The sequence below is a fragment of the Daucus carota genome, chromosome 5 (assembly GCF_001625215.2).
Source record: "Daucus carota subsp. sativus chromosome 5, DH1 v3.0, whole genome shotgun sequence".
NCBI classification, from domain to species: Eukaryota; Viridiplantae; Streptophyta; class Magnoliopsida; order Apiales; family Apiaceae; genus Daucus; species Daucus carota.
Window position 1 is genome coordinate 31,826,952 of NC_030385.2, and position 20,015 is coordinate 31,846,966.

General features: G+C 36.7%; 7 protein-coding genes, 1 non-coding gene and 1 pseudogene across 15 annotated transcripts; all 9 read left to right on the forward strand.

The window, feature by feature from the left end:
• The first annotated feature begins 394 nt into the window (after positions 1-394).
• Positions 395-1,117, forward strand: LOC108221578 (F-box protein At5g07610-like). The gene has a single exon (XM_017395446.1). It carries the CDS (start codon positions 395-397, stop codon positions 1,115-1,117), a length of 723 nt encoding a protein of 240 aa, XP_017250935.1.
• A 69-nt stretch (positions 1,118-1,186) lies between these two features.
• Positions 1,187-1,732, forward strand: LOC108221579 (F-box protein At5g07610-like). Its single transcript, XM_017395447.1, has one exon. The coding sequence runs from the start codon at positions 1,187-1,189 to the stop codon at positions 1,730-1,732; it is 546 nt and encodes a 181-aa protein (XP_017250936.1).
• A 266-nt stretch (positions 1,733-1,998) lies between these two features.
• Positions 1,999-2,069, forward strand: TRNAG-GCC (transfer RNA glycine (anticodon GCC)). Its single transcript has one exon. It is a non-coding gene; the product is annotated as a tRNA-Gly (tRNA).
• A 520-nt stretch (positions 2,070-2,589) lies between these two features.
• Positions 2,590-7,523, forward strand: LOC108220875 (uncharacterized). 8 transcript variants are annotated; one of them, XM_064092904.1, is made up of 7 exons: positions 2,590-2,896; positions 4,166-4,306; positions 4,428-4,457; positions 4,657-4,992; positions 5,708-5,948; positions 6,566-6,637; positions 6,785-7,523. In XM_064092904.1, the coding sequence occupies exons 5-7, from the start codon at positions 5,811-5,813 to the stop codon at positions 6,923-6,925; spliced, it is 351 nt and encodes a 116-aa protein (XP_063948974.1). In that variant the 5' UTR covers positions 2,590-2,896; positions 4,166-4,306; positions 4,428-4,457; positions 4,657-4,992; positions 5,708-5,810; the 3' UTR covers positions 6,926-7,523. The 8 variants fall into 8 exon arrangements, with proteins under 8 accessions (XP_063948974.1, XP_063948970.1, XP_063948969.1 ...); XM_064092900.1 differs by having other exon boundaries at positions 4,428-4,992; XM_064092899.1 differs by lacking the exon at positions 4,166-4,306 and having other exon boundaries at positions 4,428-4,840; positions 4,938-4,992.
• Positions 7,524-8,749: 1,226 nt separating this feature from the next.
• Positions 8,750-10,105, forward strand: LOC108221580 (F-box protein At5g07610). Its single transcript, XM_017395448.1, has one exon. It carries the CDS (start codon positions 8,750-8,752, stop codon positions 10,103-10,105), a length of 1,356 nt encoding a protein of 451 aa, XP_017250937.1.
• A 1,087-nt stretch (positions 10,106-11,192) lies between these two features.
• LOC108221582 (F-box protein At5g07610) lies at positions 11,193-12,515 on the forward strand. The gene has a single exon (XM_017395449.1). It carries the CDS (start codon positions 11,193-11,195, stop codon positions 12,513-12,515), a length of 1,323 nt encoding a protein of 440 aa, XP_017250938.1.
• A 1,325-nt stretch (positions 12,516-13,840) lies between these two features.
• Positions 13,841-15,542, forward strand: LOC135152583 (F-box protein At5g07610-like; annotated as a pseudogene).
• Positions 15,543-15,749: 207 nt separating this feature from the next.
• LOC135152867 (F-box protein At5g07610-like) lies at positions 15,750-17,053 on the forward strand. The gene is made up of 2 exons (XM_064093999.1): positions 15,750-15,901; positions 15,946-17,053. Exons 1-2 carry the CDS (start codon positions 15,750-15,752, stop codon positions 17,051-17,053), a joined length of 1,260 nt encoding a protein of 419 aa, XP_063950069.1.
• Positions 17,054-18,004: 951 nt separating this feature from the next.
• Positions 18,005-19,195, forward strand: LOC108222427 (F-box protein At5g07610). Its single transcript, XM_017396350.2, has one exon. The coding sequence runs from the start codon at positions 18,005-18,007 to the stop codon at positions 19,193-19,195; it is 1,191 nt and encodes a 396-aa protein (XP_017251839.1).
• The last annotated feature ends 820 nt before the right edge of the window (positions 19,196-20,015 follow it).

Below are 20,015 nucleotides of genomic sequence, written 5' to 3' on the forward strand. Positions count from 1 at the left end.
ATAATTTGGTTAAAATCTAATTCATTAATACTAAAATACTAATAAAATGATGTTAAAATTTAAATTATAATTAATAAATTACGAATTCTATACTCGTCCGTGCTTCGCACGGGTTAAAGGCTAGTCTTATTAAAAGTCAACCAGCTTAATAAATATGGTCACTTGGTCAGACTAGTATAACTTGAACGTTTTAGGAGAGACGTAAAGTGTATCAAGGAATTCTCCCATGGTTGTTGATTGATAAGTTAATGCAAATGGATAACTAAGAAACGCAGTACACTACAAGATTAGCCGGCAAAGTGAGTGAAAGAGAGCCAGAGTGTATATATATGGAGCAAGTCTTAGTATTACACATACATCAGTCTCAAGTCTCAACACAAACACTAGATTTAACATGATCACAATAGGAGCCAAAAGAAGCCGAATATCGAAACAACACTCTCCTGTTTCATGCCATCCTGACATGAGTTCCTCTCATATGATAGCATCTGCTGTCAAAGTTGCTTCCAATGAAGACCTTCTGCTTGAGATTCTGTTGCAGGTCCCCATAAAGACCCTTATGCGCTTCAAATCTGTATCCAAACAATGGTTGTCTCTCATTGCTAATCCATACTTTGTTCGTCTTCGTAGCCCTCTCGCCCCCTCGGCCTCTTCACTCTTCTTCGCTAATTCCTCCTGCAGAAGCAACCCTGACTACCAGTTCATTCCTCTGGATGTCGTGGATGGAAGCCTGGCCCCCTTCAGAACTTTTAAATTCATTAATGACCCGTTAGGTTCTGGCGTTTCTGCTTTACAGTCCTGCAATGGCCTCCTTCTCTGTGCTAGCTATCGAGCACGTGAATTTAACCGTAGATACTATGTGTACAATCCCACCACTAAGCAATTTGCCACCCTCCCTCAAATAAAACGCGAATTTTCAAAAACTGTTTGCGGGATGAGTTTAGCCTTTGATCCCGTGACTTCACCTTACTACAAAGTTGTTTGTGTCAGACGCTCTGAACTGCGTCAACAACATTTTCAGATTGAAATATATTCATCTGAAACTCGGGTGTGGAAAGTCTCTGGGGAGCCTTTTACTGCACCAAAGCATACCAAATTCGAGAAATGTGTATACTAGAACGGTTCGGTTCACTGGTGGAAAGGCTTCGTCCACTGGGGGAATGCCTTGATCCACTGGAATGTCTGGATGGACGAGCCTTATACGCTCTACTTCAAAGTGGACGCGGAGAGACTAGAAAAACTGCCAATGCCTGTGAAGCATCTGGAGACGGTTCATTTGCACGGGCATGAGAAGGCGAAAACTTATTTTGGGGCTTCGTACCTTGGAGAGTCAGGGGGCCATTGGAATGTCGTCGAATGTAATTCTAATATCACATGTTTGTTAAATGTGCATGAGATGGCAAGAGACTATTCAGGGTGGTTTTTGAAGTATCAGGTTGATCTGAATGCAATTTCTGATGTATTTCCGGAAATAATCAAGAAGAAGGGCGACAACCGAGATAGCGGTTACACATTTAACGTAGTTTCGGTTGTGAGGAGTGGAAATGAGGAAAATCATGAGTCCTTCGTGGTATTGGAGATACCTGGTGGAATGGTTGTCCGTTACAGCCTTGTGGATAAGAGGGTAAAGAAACTGTGGGAATTTACTCAGACTGGTTACAAATTTTATAATGAAAAGGGTCTAAGAGGTGTCTGTGGATTGCCCTACATTCAGTCTCTTGCCAGTGTGTGATACTTGGCCGTTTGCTTGTGATTGTTATGCATGATTTCTAGTTCAGTGGTATTCAGATTGTGAAGAATGATAAATTGGTTGTTATTTAGTAGTCTTTACTAATAAATCAGGATCCAGGCGGTCATTAAAATTTAGTGAACTTTAAAGATTTTTTCAAAAGACAAACGATTTATTTTCACTCATTTCCGAATGCACTTTAATCTGGAACCATGTATACTCTGTATTCTAATGGATATGTAAGTAGAATCATAGCTTCTTGTCATCAAGCACCAGTGGTCTAGTGGTAGAATAGTACCCTGCCACGGTACAGACCCGGGTTCGATTCCCGGCTGGTGCAAAAGAGTTATGATGACAAATGCACCAACTGCAGACGGTTGGGTCCGCTGCTCATTCGGACAAATTTGGACGAATTAAGGTGTTGCTGAGCTCTTCCATTTTTGGACATTTCTGATCTTTATAAAAATGACATGTAGATATTCTCCTTGAACGCTGCAATATTTTTTTTTTTTTTATAGAAAATGCATTATGAGTTGTTTCATAAATTGTTCCATATTTCACCTTCAAAGTTCCCAACTAAAAAAGGAGTTAATAGATATACTCTTCTAAGAGGCCGTTCGTGGTGACTTGAAATAATTTTTATTGCTTACAAGAGAGAAGTAACTTTTAATCCATGTGTGTGGATAATTTTTTGATATCTGCAACTATTAAGTATAAAAATTATTCATAAAATATAGTATTTTTTAAAATTTTCCAATACATGTTTGTAAAGTCAAATTCCAATAAAAGAAATAAGTCGTTAAAAGAAGTTAGTATTCTCAACTTCTATAAATCAGAAGTCGTCAAAGAAGCTTTAGCCAAACAGAAAGATCCGACCCAGGGTGTTACTGGTAATTCGACAATCAACTTGGACCACCCAATACAAAGCGGGTTCCGACCCGATGCCAAATACTGCTGTTTTACTGAAGAATTTTTCAAAGATCCGAATATGGCCGGGCGACCCATCACTTTTTTGAATTTGTTAGTTAGTTTCGTGGAGCCATAATTTCAGGAGAAGTTTCCTCCATCGACTTCAATTCGTCGTTAACTGCTGACGACGAATATCTCCTCTGTGCTGTGCATTCTTCACATTCCGAGATTTGAAACTAACAGTGGCCATGGATTCTGGTTAGTTTTCGACTTCTATTGGTTATTTCTGCATGAATTTTCACGAAATGTGTATCCACTTTCTCTTTCTTTTGTATTTTTTATATACTTGCTAATGTAGGAGTGATTCTTCTATAATTTTTTGATTGATAGGTATCAATTTAATTTAGCATTCATACTGTTTGATATAAGTTCTGAGAGAATTGTTTGCTGTTTTTCCATGTTTAACTTTATCTCTTTAATTGTTCGAATACAAGTACGCGATATGTGTAAATATGATTTTTGGAAACAACCCAATGGGACATAGGGAGCATTAAATTTGAGCAATATATTGGTTTTCAATATCATTCCCGAAAACAGAACCACCAGCTACAGTTGATGGTAATGGGACTGGGACAGAGATTAGGCATATTATGCTGACAACTATTGTGAATGTGTATTAGCGTCCATGTTATCCATGTCTTCCGGTTTCAATTACCATCCTCTACAATCTCTTCCGGTTTTAATTCCTCCGGTGAGTGTGATATTTTAAGGACCCTATTTGATGTACATTTATATTTTTATTGCTTTATTGATATTTTAAGGACCCTATTTGATGTACATTTATATTTTCATTTTCTACCCTATTTGTGAAAATATTGTTTTTAAGGTATTCACCATCAAGGTCTTATGTCACTGATCCCTCAACGTAAATAAACTCCAGCCAACAATCTTGCTTCTTTTCGATTACCAGCGTCTAGGTTATTTCCCTTAACAGAATGTTGTTTCATTCATGCTTGATAACTGATTGCTATCAAGTTTAAATCGTGATATATATATTACTTAGCTGATTATATTCCAGGTTTTAATATTTATGACACAAAAATAGGTAGGATCAACGTCGTGCACTTACAATCTTTTGGCAGACACAACCAGGCCTTCACAATATAATTGCCTTTTATTTATATTATTTTAATATACAATTAATATCATTTAAATGTTTTTAATTTTTTTAACATGATGTAATTTATTAAAGAATTATTTCTCCAGATGTAGCTTTTCCCCTGGACTTTTTACAGAGATTTATTGTTATTTTTCAAAAAAAAATTATTTCTCCAGATGTAGCTTTTCCCTCCATCCACACCTATTAGTTTTCTATGATTTTTCTCTTGAACTCAATTGTTTTACCATAAATTGCATTCCGAGATATTTATTGTCAGAAAGTTTCAAGCCCTCATCCTTATATTTTTTGCATCATAAATTTATAATATCTTCCTTTGTTCATGTATGTTCCATAAACCTCCTGGGAAGGGCATCTATATACAAATTTTGATACGATCCTAAAGAACCTATAGAACCTACAGAAGGAAGTCAAGAACTATAAATCCAAGCCATTTATTATCTTTATCAATGTAGCCAGCTTTGCATATCATTGCATAAGCTGAATTTAAGGTTGGCCCTACTATGTACTGTTTTACATTTTGCTCTGAATTGTGCAATGTAAATATGCCAGAAAAACATATGTTCTAATTCACTGATGTCAAAGTATCTGTCACGATTTCATTTACTGCAGGTCAAAAGAATGTGTAGAGGCATAATGATGGTACGCTATATCTTGACACTTTTAAGGATGGTATATACTTCTATAGTTATCACAGATATTCAATAAAAGAAATTTAATCCGCAATGCTTACTATTTCTGGATCATCTAAGATGAGTAGCAGGTCTAAATATAGTACACTGATTGTTCCAAAATTTAAAAAAACTCTTAGTGTTTCTTGAAGCATTGAGCTCGGTTACAGGATGTTCGATATTGCTTCTTTACCAAACAGAGGAGGCTCTTGGTGAAGCCATATTGCAAGCTCTTAGTCTAGGTCTGATCAAGTCTCGTGATGATGTCTTCGTCACTTATAAGATCTGGTGTTGTGATAATCATGGCGATCATGTCCTCCCTGCCCTACCAATGACTCTGCAGTAGTATATCGGGTTAGACTTTATAGTTTTGCTGATGAATATGGTGGAATGCATTATGTTCAGGAAAATGAAGATGGAGTATCTTCATTAATATCTCATTATATTCCAGCGAGCCTAAAGCCTGGAGCAACTATTGGCGGAAAATTATTAGCAAACCCTCCAAAGTAAGCCAGCCCTCTTTCCCTGTGTTATGCAGTTATCTATTTTCTGCTGACTTTGGAAATTGAATGAAGAATTAAGCTGAGATTTATATAGAAACATCACTTAGATCAGTCTTGATTTGTTTATTTTATGCACTGATCAACTCATGCACTATTACTTCATTTTTGGAGAACTACTCCCAACTACTGGTATATCTGTTAGAGCTTAAATTCTAATAAATCTTATTTTAGTATAATGTCCCTATCTGTTGGAAATAATTATATTCTTGGGTTATTTATATAATCATAATTTTCGGGCTATTTATTAACCAATTTTAGAAGAATTTTTTTTTAAAAATTAGTTGAAACTGAATATTCCCATAAATCATGGAAATTCATGGTAAGTATAAGCTTTCTTTTCGAGGTGGAATCATTCAAAAACATTGAATGATTCTAGCAGGACCATAATACACATACAATCTTTCTTTCTTCAATCCAGGATTCTTAACTTGCACGTTCCCGGACCACCTGTTAAATTCTTTAGTATTATCAATACTCTCCTTATTAAGTTGAATATGTCAAAAATTTTGCGCTTGGAAAAGCAGAACTGTTTTTATTATTAGATTCTCAAGAAATGCGGTTCAATATTTTTTGTTGGCAAAATGTGAATTTGTAAATATGTTGTATTTGGTGCCAACTAAATTTATTGTACTAAGTTAATCTCCGTGGACCATGGCAGTGCAGGAAAAAGCATTTGTGAGAAACATCTGAGCATAGAGGATTCCTGGTTCTGCAATTGATGGCATATAAGGAAATTGTTTAGGTGGGATTAAAAGAGATAAATGATAGGAATTCTGAATCTATTTCTTGCTGCTTCAATGCCGGTGCTGAAGGTGCTTTTGATAACTGCTGTTGGTTCATTCCTTGCACTAGACCGGATCAAAATATTGACAGAGGATGCACTGAAGCATTTAAACACTGTAAGAAACAATTTAAGTCCTTGATGCTCTGTATCCTGATCTGTAATAGCTGCATGATATCCGGAACGCTTAACTTGCTAGCTACAATGCACATACAAAGCTGAATGACTGGTCTCTGGTATTGCTAAATGAATCATGATGCACCGGCGTTAAGTTTGCCACATACATATTAAAATGATGTTGCCATTCTGTTTTAATCACGGTTGCTATATTGTTCATGGCTATGCATATTCCAAGTTTAAAGTAGAATTTTTGAGAGTGATTGAAAGTAATTAATCAATCAGATCTAAAAAAATATTGAAAGGAATTGAAAGTGGGGTAATATTAGAGAGTAGTGGGGTTGTGGAAAATTTAGAAATTTAATCATGCCCTTCGCCAACATATTCTGAGTCATAATATGAGTATAATTTATGGACTTTTTGTTCAATATTTTAACTGTTTATTTATGGTATATGTTAAGCATATCAAAATGTCCACTTAAGGTGTAGTTTTGGTTATTCCTGAAGCTTATGATTGCATGCTGGAACCAGCCTCTTTTTATTTATTAGCTACACATGTTATTTTATGCAGTCATAATATATACCTTCCCCTCACCTTTTCTTTCATTTTTGCTGCAGGTGTTATTTTCAAAAGCTGGTGTAATTGGTCTTGGTCCTAAATTCATGTCAATCTACATTCAGAAGCTAGCTGTATGTGCCTCTCCCACTCATGTTACAAGTTTAAAATTTACCCACTTTTTCCTCTTCAAAAAGATAAATATTGAATTCTATAAATTTGGTTAGCAGACAATATTTCTAACTTCCCTACTATGCTTTGTGTCATCTATGTGCACCCAGATTGAGCGGCATATATATTATGATGAAGTTGAAGGATTGACCGCAGAATGGCTTGATGCTACATGTACATTGGTACTTAATTTGAGCACAAGTAAACGTTTGAATAAGAAGGGGAAGTCCAGCCTATTGCAGGCCACTTGAGGAGGTTGTGTTAATCATTAGTCCACATAAGCTTATGCCAGCAGTGGATTCCTCTGGTGAGAACTTCATTACAGTTCTCATGACAGAGGATGACGGTCCTCCTGACGTAGGAGCAAGGTTGTATGTCAGTACCTATTGTGGATAAAGATCTTTCTGGTCTAATACTTGGTAGAGCAAGTGGTTACTGAAGATGACATGATTCCCAGTAAATATTTCGTCGGAGATTGAATCTATTAAAAAGTGGAGGAAGCAGAGGCAACAGAGTGGGTTCCCTGGGGATGGAAAAGATTTTGACATCAACTTATCATTTGAGGATGAAAATTTATTGGAAAGCTTAAATAAAAAGAGACCTGGGGTGCTGGAGGCAAGGCACAACAAGGTACTGGCAAGGGTAAACCAGGAGCCAAACACTGCTGAGACAACTAATGATATGCGGTGCTATAGTAAAAGGTTTCTCCCAGAACAAGAAAAAGAAGACTTGAACGGATAGGTTCCTGGGTATTGTATTAAGTTAGATTTATTGTAGCTTGATTGTACTTTTATAATCTAAAACAAATGATTTTCATTATAAAAATTCCGAAAAATTAAAATTTTATTATTGACCAACTTTTATTGTTATTTAATAATACATACTTGATATAAATCTAATTAATTATACTCAACTCAAAATTATATAATTAGATTTTTTATTATTATAATAATTTATATGTTAAAGACAACGATTAATAATCCCCCGGTCCCAAAATAGTTGTCACATATCTATTTTTTTGTCACAGTTGTCACAATTCTATTTTTGTTGGTCAAATTGACTAAATTTTGACCCAAGATTATAAGTCAATCACTCATTATTTTTAAAAACTGAAAATCACATCTTAACGTAGATTAAAAGTTATTTCCGGTGATATTTTTTTTTATTCTGTCAATTGATAAATATTAATAAATTTCAGTCAAACTTTAGTCAATTTGATCGGCACAAAACCAAATGTGACAACTATTTTGGGACGGAGGAAATATTATGTTATGGGTCAGAGAATAATTACTATAATTCGTAACGTTATGGGAACCTATTGTATTTTTATTAGTCAATATTATAATTAAAAATACATTACAATTAATTATTTAAGATTAAAAATTCAAGCGTTACCCGTGTGCGAAGCACGGGCCAAATTGCTAGTTCCAATAAAAGAAATAAGTCGTTAAAAGAAGTTAGTATTCTCAACTTCTATAAATCAGAAGTCGTCAAAGAAGCTTTAGCCAAACAGATAACAGATGGAACAAAAATTCTAATTCCAGCCTGAGAAGATGATGGCTGGTTCAAATGTCAGTGACCACGGACCAAGACCCTTTTTTCTATTTGTATATGTATGTATCCAAACTGTTTTATGGTTTTCCTAATATTTTTTCTGCCCAGTTTCTTTTTATGTACTGCTTGTTTCCAAAATGATGGTTGCCAAGTTTGTGCAGAAAGTAGTTTTGTACAGAACTGCATCGAGTTACAAATTATCACCCAATTTTTTCTTATTAAACTTGTCTGTTTGTGATGTTCATTAATTTATTGGCCGCTTAAAATTTAATAATTATAGGCTGCTGATCAAATGTCAACCGGCTTAAAATATATGATCACACTAATGGAGGTAAAGTTTGTTCAGGAATTTTCGCAATCCAGGGACTGGTGACTTATTACTTATTAGCAACAAGTAATCAGGTGTACCCTGCAAGCTTTGCCGGCCGAGAAAGAGAGCCAGTGTCTATAAATAAATGAAACAATTCTCAGTATTTCACACATCAGTCTAGCACATAATCCTTAAACTAAATATGATTAAGATGGGAGCTAAGAGGGGTCGAACATCTAATCAGCTTTCTCTCGTTTCCTGTAAAGAATCTTCTATGATGGCATCTGCTGTCAATGTTGCTTCTAATGAAGACCTTCTGATTCAGATTTTGTTGCATGTCCCTATAAAGACTCTCATGGCCTTCAAATCTGTATCCAAACACTGGTTGTCTCTTATTACTAGTCCAGGCTTTGTTCATCTTCGTAATCCTCTTCCCTCTGCTGCCTCCCTCTTCTTTGCTACTTCCTTCTGCAGAAACAATCCCAGCTATCAGTTCATTCCTCTTGGCGCCACTGATGGATGCCCGGCCCCCTTCAAGACCCTTGATTTTGTTCATGACCCTTTAGGTTCAGGCATTTCTGTTCTTCAGTCCTGCAATGGCCTGTTGTTATGTGCCAGCTATCGAGCACGTGAACTCAAGCGTAGATACTATGTGTACAACCCTACCACTAAGCAGTCTGCAACTCTTCCTCAAATTAGACGTGAATATGCAAAAAAAGTTTGTGGTATGAATTTAGCCTTTGATCCGGTGAAATCACCTCACTACAAAGTTGTTTGTGTTAGGCGATCTGAAACTAATCGTCAACTATTTCAGATTGAGATTTATTCGTCTGAAACCCTGTCGTGGAGAGTCTCTGGTCAGCCATTTGCTGCACCTATGTATACCTCATTCCAAAATTGTACATACTGGAATGGTTCTGTTCACTGGTGGAGGGGTCGTGTTGACCCGTGGCATCGTTTCATCCATACAGGTGTTCGCATTGATGGACCGTATACTTTGTACCTCAAAGTGGACGAAGAGAGAGTAGAACAATTACCACTGCCTATGAGGAATATTGCCACTGTTAACTTGAATGAGCAGGATGAGGTGAAAACTTATTTTACCGCGTCATATATTGGAGAGTCCGAGGGCCATTGGCATATTATAGAAGAAGTGCCAAGGCATATTCTAGGAGAAGTGCCAAGGCATAGAAATAATCCTAATTTAAGTTTGTGCAATGTGTATGAGGTGGCAAGAGATTACTCAGGGTGGTTTGTGAAGTATCAAGTTGATCTATCTGCGATTTCTAATGTATTTCCAGAGATAATCAAGTACCGTTACAACCGTTGTAGTGGTTACATACTTAACATACTTTCAGTTGTGAGGAGGGGAAGAGAAGAAGAAGATGCTTCCTTTTTAGTCGCGGAGATACCTGGTGGTAAGGTCATCCGTTACAACCTTGTGGACAAAAGCATGACAAAACTGTGGGAATTGACTCCAATTGGTTACAAGTTTTATAATGATGATGGTTTGAGGCGTGATTGTGTCAGTGCATTCTCATACATTGAGTCTCTTGCTTGTGTGTGATTATTGATGTATAGATCAAATTTTATGCAGTATTTTAAGTACAACTGTATTCATAGTTTGAAGAGTGATGTTTGTGTTTTCATAGATTCGTGATTTTTCTGCTATACTTTGTTTCTACTTTTGTTCCTTTGTGGATAATAGCTTTTCCCTCCACAGCTGATAACATTTGAAATCTCTGTGTTCTCTACATAAATTAATCAATTAATTCATTCAAAAATCGTATAAGGATGCTTAGTGTATGCAGTTCATGTATATATAGTCCCATAACTATTTTGCCTTCTCCAAGTATACCTAGACAGTGCTCCAGAGATTTTAGTTAAAGAATGGAAGATAAGAGTGTTTGTAGAAAATGAGAGAAAAATATTGAAAATGATGCATTGAAGGGAATTTTTTAAAAATATTGTGATTCTTATTTGGGAAGAAGTTCGCTGGGAGAAATTTTTGAAATTTTCTTTCCAAATCTTTCTTCTTCTCTCCTAGAAAAGGTTGGGAGCACAGCTCGGAAAATTTTCTCTCTCTCTCTCTAAAAATCCAAGAGCACAGAGATAATGTCCGGACATTGAAACATGAGACAAGAACATCTCGAAGGAAAGAAAGACAAGGTCAAGTAGATAATGAGCTATCTTGGTTGAAGGCCATTCTCAGGCCAGTTTGTGTTTCACAGGCTTTGTAAACATTGACTTGCAGTTGTGTCTCTGTTAACACTCAAAAAGCTTAGATGTATTTGATTTGAATTATTAGCAAACAAGTGTATCGGAATAAAGAAATGCTAGTGGTTTGCTCTTGATTATAATTTTTCAACTGTATGTAAAATCATTCATACAATGTGGATCATGGGAATCACCATAATAAAATTACTCCTATATAAATAAGAAAAACTAAATCAACTTCTTATATGGTTTTTTTAATGTCAACGCTTCATTAGTTAGGGAAAAGTTTGTTGAGGTCTTGAGGATTGCTGACATGTTAGGTGCCTCCTGATTTACTAGCAAAATATAACGAGCAGTACACGATACGCTTTGCCAGCAAGAGAAATGGATCATGTATATATAATGAAGCAAGTTTCCCCATAACAAATCAGCTAATTATGATTCAGATAAGAGCCAAGAAGGGGCGACCTTCTAAACAGCTTCCTCCTCTTTCATGTAATCCTGGCCCGAAATCATCCTCCCTCATCATACCATCTGCTGCCAATGTTGCTTCAAGCGAAGACCTTCTATTTCAAATCCTCTTGCATGTCCCCTTAAAGCCACTTACTAGCTTCAAATCAGTTTCCAAACACTGGTTATCTCTCATTACTAGTCCACATTTTGTCCGTCTTCGTGGCACTTTCTATCCCTCCCCCTCTTCCCTCTTCTTCCGCGTCCCCTGCCCATGGAGAAGCAGAACTACCCCAGAGTACCGGTTCATTTCTCTTGACGTTGCTGGTGAATGCCTGATCCCCTTCAAGACTCTTGATTTTATTCCTGAGTATTGTTCAGCTAGAGAAATATATGTATACGAGTCGTGCAATGGCCTGCTGCTATGTTCTCTTCAAGCACCTCAAAAAGAAAAAGTCTTTTGTGTGTACAATCCCACCACCAATGAATTGGCTACCCTTCCTCCAATTAGTCTTGAACATATTGTACACGCTTCTCGTATGAGTTTAGCATTTGATCCTGCAAAGTCACCTTACTACAAAGTTGTGTGTCTTGGACGTCGTCCAATTTTTCCTGAAACTTTTCAGATTATGATTTATTCCTCCGAGACTAGGTTGTGGAAAATGTCTGGTCAACCTTTTATGCCACCAGAGTTCTCTAATTTCTCTGAATGTGTATATTGGAACGGTTCTCTTCACTGGTGGGATAGTTACTATAACCAGAGTCTTTGGGAACACGAACCATATGCTTTGTACTTTAAGGTTGAAGAAGAAAAACTAGAAGAGCTGCCAATGCCTAAGAATCATACTGAAATGGGGTACTGGCAAGATCAGCAATGCCAATACCCTTGCTTTTGTGCCGGTTGTGCTGATTATTCTTATTTTGGAGAGTCTGCAGACAGTTTGTACTTCATTTCAGTCAATCCTGATTACGTGTTAATTGTGTATGAGCTGGAAAGAGATTACTTGGGGTGGTTTGTGAAGTATCAAGTTGATCTATCTGCCATTCCTAGAAAATTTCCCGAGATAAATCAGTACAACAAATACTGTGCTCATGCCTTTGCTATACTTTCACTTGTGTGGAGAGGAAAAGAAGAGAAAGCTGGATCATTCGTGATTTTGCAGATACGTTATAAGATTATCCGTTACAACCTCGTGGATCAAAGTATGGAGATGCTGTATGAATTGTCTCCAACTGGCTACTTAAATGACGAATATGATTTGAATTCTGTACTTCTTCTACCGTACATTAAGTCTCTTGCTTCCGTTTGATTACTGGTGTTTAATCAAGATTGATTAAAACTATTAGTAGATTGTAATGTTTGATTCGATTATTGTCATGCACTGTCTCAAGTTCAACAGTATTCAAAGTCTCACGAGACAGGAAAATTCCTGGTTCCAAGTTTACTGTATGGATATAAGAAAATGTAATATATAAAACTTCGTGAATTTTCATTTTTTGGCAGTTATCTTTGTGAATTTTTTGTACTTTCTAAGATGTTACAAGCATATGCCTATCCCGAAAATCTTAGTTTTAATCTACTTTTAAATGCAAAGTAGAGCATGTACAACAAGCAGCCCACAACAGCTGATTAGTAGTCAACCAGCTTAGGAGACAAAGTGTGTTCAAGAATTCTCAGAATGTTCTCTATCAGTTAACAAACAAGAGTAAGCTGCAAGCTTTGCGGAGATAGGGACACTGTGTAATAAATATGGAGCACGTTTATTCTTGTGTCGAATTCCAGTGAAGCTTTGCTAAGGTTGAAAAGACATTCCAACTGAAGTTAATATGACGCTAAAACTTTGGCAAAAATACATAGAAGTGATCTTACCACCGTTTGTTACAAATGATTCAAGACATGTGTAAATGTGCTGCTGAACATGAAAGTTTGTGCTTCTGTGGTATGAATTTAACCTTTGATCCGTGTAAACCCTGCTACAAAGATGTCTGTTTTAGACGATCTGAAACAAAACTTCTAAAACTCAGAGTCTCAGTTTTTCTTTTTAACAAATTTTGATGCACTGTGTTTGTTTTCTTGATGAAGTAAATTCATCTTTATCTAGCATCATAACCTAACTGGATACCTTTATTCTCTCCAAATTTGAGTAACAAGAGGTTGACGGCCCGTGTTTGACAGTGAATATATCAGGCTGTCAGCGTTTCAAACTGGAATGATGATTCGTATAAAGTTAAAAAGGTTTCAGAACTAAGCATAGAACTTTGATGTCGTGGTATGTTGTATAACTTGACTCTGTCTGAGATTAATAACGAAAATCATCATGAATGTGGTTACAAAATTTAATCTTGGGCTTATTTGTTTGGTTTTTAATTATACAAGTTTTAAGTAGGTGTGGCCATGTAGGATAAGAATTTTATCATCTTTCCCATCTTCTGATGTCAACCATCTTAGGAATTATGCTCAGAATAGTTTAATAACTGAATGCCATTAGTTAGGAAACTCAAGGTGAAGTATTTTGAGGAGTGCTGACATAGTAGATGATTGGTGATTTATTAGCAAAATATTGTTAGAAGTGCGCTGTAAGCTTTGCCGGCCAGAAAACTTGAGCCAGAATGTATATAATGGAGAAAGTTTCTGCATAACACATCAGCTAATACATACTCAGTGAATAATTATGATTAAGATAAGAGGCAAAAGGAGCCGACGAACTCCCAAACAACTTCCCCCTCTTTCATGTGATCCTAACCCAAAACCATCGTTTCCCATAGCATCTGCTGTCAAAGTTGTTTCAAGTGAAGACCTTCTAATTCAGATCCTGTTGCATGTCCCATTGAAGGCACTAACTAGCTTTAAATCTGTATCTAAACACTAGTTATCACTCATTACTAATCCACACTTTGTTCATCTTCGTCATGCTCTCTTCCCCTCTGCATCTTCCTTCTTCTTCCGCCTTCCCTGCCAATTGACAAGCACCCCAGAGTACCAGTTCATCCCTCTTGACCACGGAGGTGAATGCCCGACCCCCTTCAAAACTCTTGATTTTGTTCCTGAGCCATATATGCGTACTGCATATGTTTTCCAGGAGTTCAATTTTGTTCCTGAGACATATGCAAATAAAACTCTATATGTTTTACAGTCGTGCAATGGCCTACTGTTGTGTTTTAACTATGGGGCACCTGAAGTGGGGAAAGTATATTATGTGTACAACCCCACCACCGCAGAATTTGCCATCCTTCCTCCAATTAGACCTGAACAACTGAACATTGTTTATAGTATGAGTCTAGCATTTGATCCAAAAAAGTCACCTTACTACAAAGTTGTTTGTATTGGACGCCCTGCAAGGGTTAGTGAAGATTTTCAGATTGGGATTTATTGTTCTGAAACTAGGTTTTGGAGAGTATCTGGTCAAACTTCTACCCCACCAGTTTTTTCCCATCTCACTCGGTGTGTATACTGGAATGGTTCTCTTCACTGGTGGGATAGTTCTTACGATCAGAGTTTTGGGGAAAATGAGCCATATGCTTTCTACTTCAAAGTTGATGAAGAAATACTAGAAAAGCTGCCAATTCCTAAGAATCAGAATGGCATGGAGTACTGGCAAAAGCAGGAGAGTGGTTGCCTTTGTGCCGATTGTGCTGATAATCCTTATTTTGGAGAGTCTGCAGACAGTTTGCATTTAGTTTCAGTCAATCCTGATTTCTTGTTAAATGTTTATGAGATGGCAAAAGATTATTCAGGGTGGTTTTTGAAGTATCAAGTTGATCTATCTGCCATTCCTAAAAATTTCCCGAGATAAAGATGTACAACAAATACTGTGCTCATGCATTTGCTATACTTTCATATGTGTGGAGAGGAAAAGGAGAAAAGGCTGCATCTTTCGTAATTTTGCAGATACGTTATAAGATTGTCCGTTACAACCTCGTGGATAAAAGTATGGAGTTGCTGTTTGAATTGTCATCAACTAGCTGCTTAAATGATGAATATCATTTAAATTCAGTACTTCTGTTACCATACATAAAGTCTCTTGCTTCTGTGTGATTATTGGTGCGCGATCAGGTTTAACTAATTGTAATGTATGATTTGATTATTGTTATGCACTTTTCCAAGTTCAGTTGTATTTGAATTCTCACAAAACAAGAATGATCCCTGGTTCCAAGTTTAGTACTCCGTATAAGGATGTAAGATGTGCAGTCAAATAAAACTTTTTGAATTTTCATTTTTGGCAGTTATCTTGGTGAATTTCATATACTTTGTTTGAATGATAGGAGGATAAGCCTTTCTTTTGCAATTCTTAGGTTTAATGTATTTTTAAATGAAAAGTACAATATTTACAACAAACAGCCCACAAAAACTGAATAGTAGTACCAAAATTTTCACAAGTCAACCAGCTTAGAAGACTAGAGGCAAAGTGTGTTCTGGAATTCTCAGAAGGTTCACTATCAGTTTGTAAAGAAGAGTATGCTGCAATCTTTGCCAAGACAGAGAGACAGTATGTATATAAAAATGGAGCAAGTTTTTATACACAATATCACTTCAACACATAATCATGGAATCATATGTGGTTAAGCTAGGAGCTAAAAGAAGCCGAACATCCAAACAACCTTATCCCTTTTCACGTGATCTTAAACTGAAATCTTCCTCTCCGATAGCATCTGCTGCCAAAGTTGCTTCAAGCGAAGACCTTTTAATCCAGATCCTGTTGCATGTCCCTGTTAAGACACTTCTCAACTTCAAATCTGTAGGTTATCTCTCATTACTAATCCACACTTTCTTCGTCTTTGCAACCCTCTTTCCCCCTCCCCCTCTGTCTCTTCCCTCTTCTTCGCCAGCTCCTCCTCCTGCAGAAGCAACCCTGACTACCAGTTCATACCTCTTGATGTCAATGATAAATGTCTGGTCCCCTTCAAAACTCTTGATTTTACTGATGATCCTCTAGGTTCAGGCATAGCTGTTCTACAGTCTTGCAATGGCTTACTGTTATGTGCTAGCTATAGAGCACGTGAAATCAAGCGTACCTATTATGTGTACAATCCCACCACTAAGCAATTTGCTACCCTTCCACAGATTAGACATGAATGTTCAAAATATGTTTGTGGTATGACCCTAGCCTTTGATCCTATAAAGTCGCCTTTCTACAAAGTTGTTTGTCTGAGACGCTCTGAAAAGTCTCGTCAGCTTTTTCAGATTGAGATTTATTCATCTGAGACTCTCTCATGGAGAGCCTCAGGTGAACCTTTTACCGCACCAAAGCATACTGAATTCCAAAATTCTATATACTGGAATGGTTCTGTTCACTGGTGGAACGGTTCTTTTCACTGGTGGAATGGCTTTACCAACCATGGTTGTTGGAGGATGGACACACATACTTTGTACTTCAAAGTTGATGAAGAGAGTCTAAAACAATTGCCAATTCCTAAGAAGCAATACGCTTACTATCATGTAGCTTCTTATGTTGGAGAGTCCGAGGGTCATTTGTATCTTGTTGAAGGAGATTCTGATTTCAACCGTCTATTCAAGGTGTATGAGCTGGCAAGAGATTTTTCAGGGTGGTTTATGAAGTATCAAGTTGATATGTCCGAGGTTACTAATGTTTTTCCAGAGATGATGAAGAAAAACCCCTTCCACGGGTACACATTAAAAATCATTTCACTTGTGAGGAAAGAAAAAGAAGAAAAAGATGGCTCTTTCTTGGTTCTGGAGATACCTGGTGGTCAGATTATCCATTACAACCTTGTGGATAAAAGTGTGAAGAAGCTGTGGGAATTTCCTCCGGGCCACAAGTTTTACAATGATAATTGTTTAAGGCATGTTTTGGCCTTATCCTACATCGAGTCTCTTGCTTGTGTGTGATTATACTGTGATCCGGTTTCAGTAATAAGTTGTTATATATGCAGAGATTGTTACTTTGCAGTAGTATGTCATAGGGGATGTAATATATTCTCTATAATTTTGTAATCTTTCTGTACTATCATTTACAAATTGAAGAGAATAAATAATTTTGTTAATAAAAACGGAAATAAAGAGTGGATTTCCCCTTGAAGAACAAATTTACTCAGAAATAAACCAAAAAGATTAAGTTTAAGAATACCTACTAAATGCAAAGAAATCAGTGACACTAAATTGCAACTTTTCAGAATTCAGTGAAACTGTTAAAGGGCCAAGTAACCAGCAACTAATCAAACCACTGATTGTGAAAAAAAAAATACATCAGGGTTGTGTAAATTGTCCCAATTCACTTCTGCTTTCTATGAAAGAACACAGAAATTAATAACTCTATCATTGCACTTGATCGAGCATTACTTCAGCTAGACGATCAAAGATTCACATACCAAATATTCGTCACGGTTCGTTTCTGCAACCCTGTTCATCACAGCTCACTGATTCATAATATGCTTCACATTGTTTAGGAGTAAATTAGCATATTGATTATATTATACAGATAAGATAATATGCTAACAACCTGAGATTTTGGCACAATTATTTTAATAATTAAGATCATATGCTAACTCAAGCTTTTAGTAGAATTAGATTACTTAAATATATTAACATAAAATTATAGCAAGTTGTTAAAAGTCAATTGGCTTATAAAATATGATAGAACTAGTTGAGTTGAAAGCTTCATTGATGAGCAGACCTGAGGTGAAGTGTGCTCAGGAATTTTCACATGTTAGGTAGGTTATTTAATAAAAACATACTTATAATCAGGAGTACACTGCAAGTCTTGATAATTGCTAAGTGTATAAATATGGAGCAAGTCTTTATATTACACATCACTTTTAACATATAATCTTGGAATTAATCATGATTATGAAAGGAGCCAAACAAAGTCGTATATCCAAACAATTTTCTCCGGTTTCATGTGATTCTCATCTGCAAACCTTAAGAGAATCTGCTGTCAAAGTTGCTTCAAGCGAAGACCTTCTGATTCAGATCCTGTTGAAAGTCCCCATCAAGGCGCTTATGGGCTTCAAATGTGTTTCAAAACAGTGGTCATCTCTCATTACTAATCCGCACTTTGTTCATCTTCGTAGCCCTCTACCGTCGGCATCTTCCCTCTTTTTCATCAGTTCCACCCGCAAACGAAAGAACCCTGACTACCAGTTCATTCCTCTTGATGTTGGCGATGAATGGCGGACCCCCTTCAAAATTCTTGACTTCATTCATGACCCTTTAGGCTCAGGCATATCGGTTTTACAGTCTTGCAATGGCCTGTTGTTATGTGCTAGCTTTCGAGCACATGAATTAAGTCGGAGATATTATGTTTATAACCCCACCACTAAGCAATTTGCTATCCTCCCTCAAATTGGAAGTCAATATGCAGAACATGTTTGTGGTATGAATTTAGCCTTTGATCCTGTAAGATCGCCTTATTACAAAGTTGTTTGTGTTAGACGCGTTGGTAATCTGTTTCAGATTGAGATATACTCATCTGAAACTCAATTGTGGAGAGTCTCTGGTAAACCTTTTACTGCACCAGAGTATACAGAATTCCAAAATTGTATATATTGGAATGGTTCTGTTCACTGGTGGAGTGGTTCTTTTCACTGGTCGAATGGTATCATCTACGGTGGTCACTGGAGAGACGTGCCATATACTTTGTACTTCAAAGTTGACGAAGAGAGTCTTGAAAGATTGCCATCACCTAAGAAGCCAAACTACCTAGTACCTAAGTATGTTGGAGAGTCTGAGGGTCACTTGCATCTTGTTGAGTTTAAATACACTATTTTATTAGATGTTTATGAGATGGCAAGAGATTACTCTGGCTGGTTTGTGAAGTATCAGCTGGATCTATATGCAATTTCTAATGTTTACCCCGAAATAATCAGGGAGAATAAAACCTATGCATATCATATAATTTCACTATTGCGGAAAGGAAAAGAAGAAGAAGAAGATGGATCTTTCTTGGTTTTAGAGATAGTTGGTGGTAAGACTGTCCGTTACAACCTTGTGGATAAAAGTGTGGAGAAGCTATGGGAATTTGCTCCAGGTTAAAAGTTCTATAATGATGATTGCATAAGGAAAGTATATGGACTACCATACATCGAGTCTCTTGCTAGTGTGTAATTGATAATGTAAAATCTCAAACATGAGGTAGAATTACCTTGTTATGTTGCTGGTAGATGGGATTTGACTTATTCTAAGGATGGAAAATCCCAGTTTCAGGTTTACTACAAGTATATGAGATCATTGTGGTACATATATATGTGAGACATTTTATATTTATTTGATGTAGCTTGGGAGATTGAATGATTTTTCCCTGTCGATAAATAGTTCAGGGAAATCACGTCAACAGCTCGTAGATAAATTTTGATTTAAATGTCAAAGTTGCTTCAGGCCAAGACCTTCTGATTCAGATTCTCTTTTTTATTTTTGCTAATTAAATATATTAAAGAAATTTATTCAAGAGAAATATATCAAGTGGAACTTCTCTTGTATGTTCCGGTGAAGACACTTATTAATGATCCTTCAGGTTTAGGCATATCTGTTTTGTCCATGGTGATCCTGGAGACAAGAGCCCTACACTTTGTATTTCAAAGTCGACGAAGAGAGACTAGAACAACTGCCAATGCTGCCATGTTAGCGTGTAGCTTCTTATGTTGGAGAGTCCGGGGGATATTGCATCTTGTTCAAGTTCATTCTGATTCAAATTGTGTGTTTGTTGGGTATGAGATGAAAAGAGATTAATCAGGGTGCTTTGTAAAGTATCAAGTCAATCTATCTGCGATTCCAAATGTTTTTCCTGAGATGACTAAAACCAACCGCTACAGCTATGGTTACACATATAATGTAAGAAGAGGAAAATAAGAGGCTT

Bases quoted from the DNA above. Each gene is read 5' to 3' on its own strand.
- LOC108221578 (XM_017395446.1), top strand. From the start codon at position 395: ATGATCACAATAGGAGCCAAAAGAAGCCGAATATCGAAACAACACTCT.
- LOC108221579 (XM_017395447.1), top strand. From the start codon at position 1,187: ATGGACGAGCCTTATACGCTCTACTTCAAAGTGGACGCGGAGAGACTA.
- LOC108222427 (XM_017396350.2), top strand. From the start codon at position 18,005: ATGATTATGAAAGGAGCCAAACAAAGTCGTATATCCAAACAATTTTCT.
- LOC108220875 (XM_064092900.1), top strand. From the start codon at position 5,811: ATGATAGGAATTCTGAATCTATTTCTTGCTGCTTCAATGCCGGTGCTG. The intron at 5,949-6,565 runs GTAAGAAACAAT...TTTTTGCTGCAG, and splicing joins CACTGAAGCATTTAAACACT to GTGTTATTTTCAAAAGCTGG. The intron at 6,638-6,784 runs GTATGTGCCTCT...ATGTGCACCCAG, and splicing joins TCTACATTCAGAAGCTAGCT to ATTGAGCGGCATATATATTA.
- LOC108221580 (XM_017395448.1), top strand. From the start codon at position 8,750: ATGGGAGCTAAGAGGGGTCGAACATCTAATCAGCTTTCTCTCGTTTCC.
- LOC135152867 (XM_064093999.1), top strand. From the start codon at position 15,750: ATGGAATCATATGTGGTTAAGCTAGGAGCTAAAAGAAGCCGAACATCC. The intron at 15,902-15,945 runs GTTGCATGTCCC...TCAAATCTGTAG, and splicing joins GACCTTTTAATCCAGATCCT to GTTATCTCTCATTACTAATC.
- LOC108221582 (XM_017395449.1), top strand. From the start codon at position 11,193: ATGATTCAGATAAGAGCCAAGAAGGGGCGACCTTCTAAACAGCTTCCT.